This window comes from Oratosquilla oratoria, chromosome 12 (genome assembly GCF_046742065.1).
Source record: "Oratosquilla oratoria isolate Oo_2021 chromosome 12, ASM4674206v1, whole genome shotgun sequence".
Classification (NCBI taxonomy): Eukaryota; Metazoa; Arthropoda; class Malacostraca; order Stomatopoda; family Squillidae; genus Oratosquilla; species Oratosquilla oratoria.
In genome coordinates, this window is record NC_134788.1 from 48,911,315 (window position 1) to 48,921,631 (window position 10,317).

The window sequence follows — 10,317 nt, forward strand, 5'->3', positions numbered from 1 at the left end:
AAAGAAGAGAAAGAGGAGATCTGCTGACTATTTATAGAATCATGAAAGGAATGGAAGTCCTAGATAGGAATGATTTATTAAAATGGGACAATGGAAAAACAAGAGGACATGATAAGAAACTCAAAAAGGATAACTATAGAAGAGATCTGAAAAAAAGCTTCCCACATGGAGTAGTGGATACCTGGAATAATTTAGATAAAAAAACAGTGTGTGCAAACACTATTCAAGATCTTAAGAAAAAACTTGATGCTGAAAGATACAAAGACTGGTCACCATGAGCATAGCTCCCTTCCCCTGTAATACAACTAGGTAAATACATACACACACTTTGCAGATGATGCAAGACTACTAAAGAAAGTACAGAAAAAGACTGTGAATCACTACAGACCTGGACAAAGTCAGGGAATGGAGCCAAAAGTGGGAACTGAACTTCAACATCAAGAAATGTAGTATAATGGAGTTTGGAAAAAAGTAAAAAATGAATATCAGGACACTATAAAATTGGTACAAAGGGAGTAAAAAAAAGTTAGCTCCAAAAAGGACCTAGGAGTAATTACTACTTTCGGTATACTTTCAGTAATTTTGTCTGTGACATGGCTGAAGTCGGCTTCCGCACATTCCAGTTGGTCCTACTATCTTTCTCTCTTGGTTCTGTATTGCTTCTGGCAGGGTGTTGTGGTGGCTGTAGGGGTAGCCTGGTATCGGTGGATGGTCTGGTAGGCAAGACATGTCACCAGACAAGCATATAAACAAAATAGAGAAACCTGCAATTTACTAAGATCAATAAAAGTGGCTATTAATTACTTGGATGAAGTAATGGTTAGAAAAATATATTAGTCACACTGATAAGACCAAGATTGGAGTATGCTGCGACACTATGGACACCCAGTGCAACAAAGATTATAAAGAAATTAAAAAGAATCCAAAGAGCAACAACAACACTTTCAAAATTGACATACAAAAATTGTCTAAACTAGAACTACCAACCCTGGAACAAAACAGAGAAAGAGGAGATCTAATAGTCATTTACAGAATCATGAAAGGCATGGAAGTCTTTCACAGAGAAGACTTATCAAAGTGAGATAAAAGAAAAAAGAAGATATGAAAAGAAACTCAAAAAAGATATAGAAGATATATGAAAAAAAAAGTTTTTCACACAGAGTGGTAGATGCCTGGAACAAAGTGGACAAAACAAGTGTGTGGAAAAAACATACAAGAATTTAAGAACAAACTAGATGTTGAGAGATAGAGACAGGTCACTACGAGCATAACTCCCCTTCTCGTATAATATAATTAGGTAAATATGCACACACAGGTAGTTAATGAATTTTTTTGGCATCCTTGGTTCCTAGGTCATGCTGGAGTATTGATTTTTCCACAATTGCAATAGCTTCCCTCTTGTCAACACACATTAAACAAATATCAAATATAATTAGATAAAAAACAAGTATAAAAAGTACAAGTTTGTTAATACTCTATAGTACATGTTCCTGTTCCATTAGAAAAAAACAACAATAAAAAAACAACTTAGTACTGGGGCCATTAGGTCATTCGGTGATAAAAAAAAAAAAAAAAAAAAATCACCTGTATCTATAGGCACTTGCATTGGTGAAAGTGGATTAAGCAAACAAAATCAATAAGGTAATATAACAATAGATTTAATTTATTACTGTGGTTACTGTATTTATGAATAATATTGTAACATTTCTGTTCCCCAATTGGACAAATGTTAAAAGTGTACAGAAAATAAAGTTAATTATGAAGGTCTGGAAGTTGAGGGCTATCAGGATTATCACTGGATGTTGATGCTGCAGGTGGACTGTCTGGCTACTTGATGGAGTAAGAATGCCGGCATTCTTCTCGGTTATCTTTTTAAACATTTCATCTAAATGTAGTTATTTTATATGATTTGATCTTTCTTTGTGCAACTTTTCATTCAGTAAATATGCTCACTAATTCTTGTTCAGTAAAGGCTAAATGTTGCTCTAGTCCTTTGATTAACTGATCCATTAATACAATTAGGCTATCATAAAAGTCTTTCAGTTGCAAATGATGTAACAGAATTCAACAATCACCACTAGCATTAACAAAATAAACAAGCAGAATGAGCACTGGAACACTCAGCATCATCTACTGGCCACCTAGTAAACTAGTCTAGTGGTGGTGGGAACTTTATAGAAAAAAAAACTGAACATAATTTTGTACTGATTAAAAAAGCTTCATGACCAGCAAATGCCATAAAATTGATGGTTTAGCTGAATGTTTATACATGCATATATATATTTACCTGGATGTTTATACATGCATATATATATATATATATATATATATATATATACACATACATATATATGTAAATGAATATATTGAAAACAGATGAGGACTTAGGTGTTCTAAGGTGTAGGCCAAGTACTTTAGTAGATAAGTGAACTGTCAGTGTACTTTCTTTACAAGTACCAGATTTGGCACATACATATGTTCATTACAAGTATTTTGCTGGGTGGAAGTATTTTCGTACTGGTCCATGGTGGCAGTATGTACCACTAGTATTTCAACATGCTGACAGCTGAACAGACTTCACAAAAACATATACTGTATATCTCTATTTCTAATCCGCATATTTCAAATTAGTTTCCATTTACAAAGTCCCACAAAAATTCTCTAAATATAAGTCACCAACACTAAAAATACTGGAATTGGTATTCATGTATGATTGTGACCATCTATGGTCCCCTTTCACTACTCTGTCATCATCCATGTGCCGTCTTTCTTTTGTGCTTTTACTTTTTAGTTCCCTTTCACCACTGTCTTTGTTAGTATAATTAGTCACTCAGTATTTTCTTCTGTAGGCCCCATGCCTCAGATCATCCGACCTAGTCAAGTTCCACTTATATATGTATAGGAGTATATATACAGTTGAGATATTTTCCTTGATTTTCTTCATGAATTCTTCTATAATGTGATTCTTTTAGTTACACATGATAACTTCCATCAGGAATCCTCAATTTGTTTACTAGGTCAGTTCTGCAATGATGTCATGATTTCTTTAGTTCAATGATCTTTAATGTTAGATATAAGAACCCCCCTGAGGCCATGATCTTACAATCATGAACCAATTGAATTTTCCACTCCACCCTTTCTCTAATCAGAACAACTTTTACAGTCCTGCATGCAATACTGCTTACTCATTCTCGAAATCAATACACACACTGACTTAGTTTACATATTGTTACCTCAGCATAAAAATGAACATTATACAGCAATTAAATTGGGTCCCTGGTGACTGTTTGTAAACATTAGGTGGGGAGCAAGCTTGAGCAACTCCTTTGCCTTCTCACCTCTGGGTATTATGTAAATACATAAACTATAAAATATAACACTTCTCATCTACCTCTCTACCCACTTGTCTACCAGAAATGTATGCCCATCATTTTTTAATTGTTCTTTAAAACAGAAATTGGTTTCTGTTAAATCTTTATGTTTTTTGTAGGTTGTCTTTGTTTTCATAATTGCTAGGTAACATGTTGTAGATGTGTAGTTAAATGTCATTATGAGTTCTTCATATACAGAAATGTTTATTTCTATTGCCCATATCCCATACCTGCCATAGTTCTCATTATGCGAAGTTCCTCATTTCTCATGAACTGACTTTCTATCATTAGTTCAATGGAAAAATTATTATAAAGTTTACATTTTCTGATAATTTTATATTTTCAATGAAATAACATTCCACATGATTGTCAAAGTTAATAATCATAACTGCAGTACTTAGACTGGAAATACAGTGAGTCCTCCTTATACGGTAATTCTTTATCCAGTAAATTCACAGTTATGGTATTTGGTAATTACTACCCTCGATTCTATTTACAGTAAGAAAAATTCAGTTACGGTATCCACTTGTGTTTTGGAGGTAAAATTAGATATTTTGAAGAGGAAAGAGCAGGGAGAAGGTACGTCTGCCATAAGTCGAAACTTGGGTTCCATATACGATAATTTCAATTTGTGGTAAGGTTTTCAGGAATGCATATGTACTGTATAACGAGGACTCACTGTACATAGGAATCTGTCAAAATCACCCTATAGGTGATGATTACTGTTCTTTGTGAAAAAATAAAATTCTAGGATCATTCTTCTTTTAATGGCGATTACTGTTAAGAAATGCTGTAAAATAGTTTTATTCTTGAGCTTAACCAATTAGAACCGATAGAGGATATAATGTTTCAACTAGATGGTGCACCCTGCCAATTTAGTTTGCAAGTACATATACCAAGGCTTTTTCCCCCTTACAAGGGGGGTAGCCAAAAAGAAAAAGGCATAAAATCATTCCCACCCATTCCATCCCTGAATACACTCCACACCCCTCCACCCTCCCTCTTATCTTAGCACCTCCTGAAGTTTAGTTTGTGAAGTTTAGTTTGCAAGTACATATATATGGAATAAACAGCTCCTCCTCTTGTGCTAGCACTGAAGGCTGTGCGACTCTTAACACAAGTGTATCTGAGATCTAAGTTGATGTTGGAGGATAAAAGACCTGAGCATTGCTTTTAAGATCATGCATGGTGCAGAATCTGATACACATGAGCATGCAGACCAAAGATTGTTTCATAGAATACTGTAAAATTTATTTCAAAATGTCTTAGCATTACATCCAATAATGAACCAGTTGAGAAATAAATCTAATGTTATGCTATTAATGTTTTACCAGACTATAAACTGAATAATTTCTAAGGCAAATAACTGTATATAATTTTTTTTATTAATATATATATATATACATTTTAGTAAATCTCATATACAATTTTTCTTTTTATGAATGGGTCATTACATCCTTATTGAGAATATTTTTTCCATGAGAAGGCTATGCCATTCTTTTTATGAATGGGTCATTACATCCTTATTGAGAATATTTTTTCCATGAGAAGGCTATGCCATGCAGTTGATATGGAAAATATTGATACTAGTCTTGCAAGAAAATTACCATACAAAAATCATGCTATTATAATTTCTCCTTATGTTTGGCCTTAATATGTGTATTGAGGTTACTCTTCCGTGAAAAAGCTGAATCACAAAAGTTACAATGGAAAGGCTTCTCTCCTGTGTGGGTCCTCATATGCTCTTGGACACTGCTCTTTTTTGAGAAAGATGCACAACAGATGTCACATTGGAAAGGTTTTTCTCCCGTGTGGGACATCATGTGCTGTTTGATAGAAGCCTTTCTTGAGAATGACGCACCACACTGATCACATTTGAAAGGCTTTTCTCCAGTATGCACCCTCACATGGTTATTAAGGTCGCTCATTTTTAGGAAGGCCGAATCACACATTCCACAAGGGAACGGCTTCTCTCCTGTGTGAATCATCACATGCATTTTTAGAGTATCCTTCGCTAAGAAAGTTGCATCACACAAATCACAATGGTAAGGCCTTTTTCCACTGTGGCTCAAGACATGCCTTTTCAGAACAGACTTCCGGGAAAAAGCTAAAGTGCATAGGTCACATTGGAAGGACTTCTTTCTTGTGTGGGTGATCATATGCACTTTCAGATTCTTTTTATGTGGGAAAGCTGCATTGCAATGTTCACATTTGAAAGGCTTCTCTCCTGTGTGGATCATCGTATGCCTCTTGAGGTCCATCTGTCGTGTGAAAGCCGAACTACAAAGTTCACATTGGAAAGGCTTCTCTCCTGTGTGGATCATCGTATGCCTCTTAAGGTCCGTCTTTCGTGTGAAAGCTGCATCACACAGATCACACTTAAAAGCTTTTTCTTTTGCTTGGGTCATCATGTGAAATCTGAAATAACAATATTCAACCCAAACCAAACTGGAGTCTGTTCTATTTGGATTGATGCCAGATGTATGAAATCTATGGCTATCTTCCAATGAAATCTTGAAGGTTAACTTTACCCTGCAATGAAAATAAGAAAAAGTTATTTGTAGTATCACATCCTCTTCATACTTGGAAATAGGATTTATCAACTGGAAATCATTACTCCAATCAAAATTTCTTTCATGTGATGATAAATCTAAGACCTTACATTTCAAGAACATGTAATAATACAAGTGTGAATATTTTGCACACATGTAGGACAAAGGTTCATCCAAACAAAATTATATTGCAAAACTGGATAAATGCACATCCTATTATAACTAAGTAGAAAAAAAAAACATTACCTTTAAATTAATATCTAGAAAGAATACACAAAAAATACACTGAAATACTATTATGATGTCAAATAAATATACTGTACACAGTGGAAAATTATATTAATATTAAAGGATAACATACTTATCTATATATCAAGGGCTTCTTCCTCTTGTAAGGGAGGTAGCCAGCCAAGGTATGCACCTATTCCACTCCCATCCACCACCCATTTGTTTCCCTCTTATCTTAGCTCCTAGTGGATGAATGGTCATCCCGGGTTCCTGCCCACTGCCCAGGTTAGAAGCAATGCAGCAAGACACAGCATATCCACAGCAGGGTTGCTTTATTTACATAGGTTTATATATGACATGAGCATCATATACTCTTGCATCTTTAGAGTTCTTTACAGATCATGTTTGAAAGCAGCAAAAAACAGTTTTATATCTCTTTCTCTATGAGTTGTAGTGTAAACCAGATCTCATCAGGATACTAAGTATTGAGATATGTATGGTGAAATTTTTGGGAGTGACTACCAACTCTAGGTAATAGCATCAATATGTCATGCCACTATTATACTATCAAGAACATTTAATATTTGCAACTTTATAGTAATTAAAAATACAAGATGAAAGACTAAATTGGGTTGGGTTAGAATGAATAAACTAATTAAAGACATTTGGGTAGTTGTGGTTCCAGTTGTGAGATACACCATTATTCTGCAAATTTCATACAAAATATAAATTATACATCAGTACTGGTACATTGCCATGATCTTGCCATTGCTACGTAAATATCATGTTGGTACTGTTGTTGATATGGTGACACTTAAAAATCCACATATGACAATACCTATCCCATCCTCTCCTTACTACTCTGCAAAAAGTCAGGACTAAAAACATTACAGGATATGAAATAATAGAGAAAGATGTTGTTAATTTTGAGGAGGGCAGGGGCCTGCTTGTCTACATGAGGGAGGATTTATTCTACAGTGAAATTGTTACAGAACAGCAATACTGTGAAGACTTATGCATCAAAGTTAAGTGTATGAACAAAGATATATTGATTGCTTCAATACATAGAAGTTCAAGTAGCAACAAGGCAGAAAATGATAAACTGCTTAAGGTGATGCAAGAAATCAGCAACAAACAATTTTGTTACAAAATAATTCTGGGTGGTTTTATTCTTCCCAATATAAACTGGATAAACTACACTACATCTGCTGGAATAGTGTTGAGTTTAATTTACTGAAACAGTGAGAGCTGCTTCCTAATGCAACATATGCAAGAAATCACAAGGCAGAGAGGAGAGGCAAGAGGGTGTTAGACTTAATATTTAGTAATGAAGAAGAAATAGTAGAGGAAATAGAAGTAGAGAGTCCCATAGGACAAAGTGACCATGCTACTATTACTTTCACCTGCAATACTCAGGCCGAAGTAAAAACAAATACAAAGAAAATATTCTTGTATGAGAGATCAGACTTTAAAGTGTTGAGAATTAAGTTGGGCATCAACTAGGTTTAATACTTGGGTAAAGGAAATATTGAGGATATGTGGAAAGTTTTTTAGAAGTAAACTTAGACATTATAATTGAATGTGTGCCAATTAAAATAGTTAAAGACACAGTTAGTCAAAGAAAAAGAACAAATCAGGAACTACTGTACTGATGAATATGAAGCTTTGGTTAGAAAAAAAAAAAAAATGGTCATGACTAACACAACTGAACACATGTGTAGATATAATTTGTCGGGAATTTCAAGGGTTGAGAAAGAATACAGGTGTATAAACAACCAGGTGAGGAATGAAACAAGAAAACTTATGAAGAATAGAGAACAGTTAATTGCAAGAAAATCAAAAGAAAATCCAAAATTATTTTGGAAATATGTACAAGAAAAATTACCAAGTAGAGTTGGTATACCAGAACTCAACACAAATGGTGATAGTAGTATGACCAAAACTAAGAAGGTTAAGGAAAAGGCAGATGTAGCGAATGAGTTCAACAAAGTATTCAAAGAGGAACCAGACAGATGTACCAAATTTTCCAACGAAGCAAGTACTTGAAATGTCAAATATGGAGTTCTCATTAGAGAACACTAAAAAAGCCATTGAAGCCATCAAAAAGAATAAATCACCTGGACCGGATGGAATACATCCTAGGATAATGACGGAAGGAGGAGAGTAACTGGTAGAACCCCTCAAAATATTATCTAAAAAGTCATACAGTATTGGACAACTACCAGTGAACTGGAGAATTGCAAATATAATTGCCATATTTAACCCATTCAACTCCGATGACAAGATGTCTTGTCATTTGGTCAAATAAAACAAAAAATCATAATAAAACAACAAAATGTTTGATGATCAAACAGCACCAGAAAAATATGACGTCATATTTTTCTGGTGCTGTTTGATCATCAAACATTTTGTTGTTTTATTATGATTTTTTGTTTTATTTGACCAAATGACAAGACATCTTGTCATCGGAGTTGAATGGGTTAAACAAGGAAGCAGTTGTGACCTGGCAAACTACAGTTACAAGTATTGCGTCTAAACTAATGGAATCACTAGTCAGAGAGAAAGTTATGAAACATATGAAATCAAATCAACTATTTAGTAACAAGCCAGGGCAACCTACAGTTCTTCAACTAATAAGGGTGTTGGACAGATGGACTCAGATATTAGATGAAAATGCTGCAATAGACATAATATACTGTGACTTTATGAAAGCCTATGATAAAGTGCCACATAGGAGACTTCTAGAAAAAATAAGAAGCTACAACATCAGATAGAAGTGTTTGAAGTGGATAGGAGCTTTTGTGGAGTCTAGAAAACAATGTGTAGTAGTGAATAGCCAAATATCAGAATGGCATAATGTGAAAAATGGTATCCCTTAGGGGTCTGTGATGGGACCAATATTGTTTGTCCTTTATATAAATTATTTACTGGAAGTTTTAAGAAATGGACATGAAATATACTTGTATGTAGATGATACAAAAGTTTACAGGCAAATTAAAACCCAGGAGGACATGATGCTTCTTCAAGAGGACATAGACTGTATAAGGCAATGGGTAGCTAAATGGCTATTGCCGTTACATCCAAAAAAAGTGTAAATTCATGTGCATTGGAAATTGTAGTGTAAGGAATGATGGATATAACATGAATGAAAAGATGACAGAAATAAGCACAGAAAAGGATATAGGGGTAATAATCGACAGTAAGCTATAATTCTCAAATCATCTTGCAGAAAAGATAAATAAAGTTAATAGACTTGTAGGACTTATCAGAAGAGCCTTTGTCTCTTAGAATGAACAAAATTTTGAGTCTATGTGGCACTAATCACACCCCATTTGGAGTATACAAACCAAGTATGGGCTCCATATTTGCTGAAGGACACTGATGCTGTAGAAGGAGTGCAGAGGAGAGCGACCAAGCTGGTACCAAAACTTAAGAAACTAAACTATGAAGAGAGATTGAGGAAAGTGAAACTACCCACACTAGCTTATAGACATGCACGAAGCGATATGATCGAGTCATTTAAGATCCTGACAGGAGTGTATGATTAGGAGGTATGGCAAGATATTTTAGTACTAAGTGAAAATGGCAGAACCATCCTATGAAAATAGTGAAGAGAAAATAAAAATTGGATAAAAGGAAGAACTCACTTTGTAATAGAATAGTAAACAGTTGGAATGCACTACCCATGTATGTCATAGACTCAAAATCAATTATTCAAGGTGAGAATAATTTAAATAAAATATGGAGCAACCAAGATTTAATATATAACCATAGAGATAAAATTAAATATAAAAATATTCAAACTGATACCATCACCACCACTTATTCCGTTCAAAGTTCATAGTTGGATTCACAGGCTTAAGGACCTCTTCCAGAAGACTACTGTAAGAAACTGTAATAGCTTCTCAAGAAATTATGTACAATTTTACTTGTGTTAATGCACCTAACACTTTGGGATTATAATCTAAAGAAAGAAGGATTTACCAAAGTATCTCAGGCCCTGTTATCTGCTCTGCTTTTATTGCAGTATCATGCAAACACATTTTCATTTCTTTCTTGCATTCGAAAGATATGTTTTTCTATGGAATGGTTATGGTAGGCTAGGTTATATTAGGTTTGGAGCTATTGGGCAATGAAATTTCACATTAAGTATCCATGTTTGTGTG

The 10,317-nt window shown here is 34.4% G+C and overlaps 2 protein-coding genes across 3 annotated transcripts in view; one reads left to right on the forward strand and one right to left on the reverse strand.

The window, feature by feature from the left end:
- The window catches only part of LOC143031686 (uncharacterized), a 267,646-nt gene that overhangs the window by 177,709 nt on the left and 79,620 nt on the right, over positions 1-10,317 (forward strand). The window lies entirely within an intron of this gene.
- Positions 1,650-10,317, reverse strand: part of LOC143030753 (uncharacterized) — a 10,594-nt gene continuing 1,926 nt past the window's right edge. Inside the window, exon 2 of the mRNA XM_076193959.1 lies at positions 1,650-5,903. Coding sequence (XP_076050074.1) covers positions 4,997-5,782 — 786 coding nt within the window. The 5' untranslated portion in view covers positions 5,783-5,903 and the 3' untranslated portion in view covers positions 1,650-4,996. The remainder of the gene's footprint in view (positions 5,904-10,317) is intronic.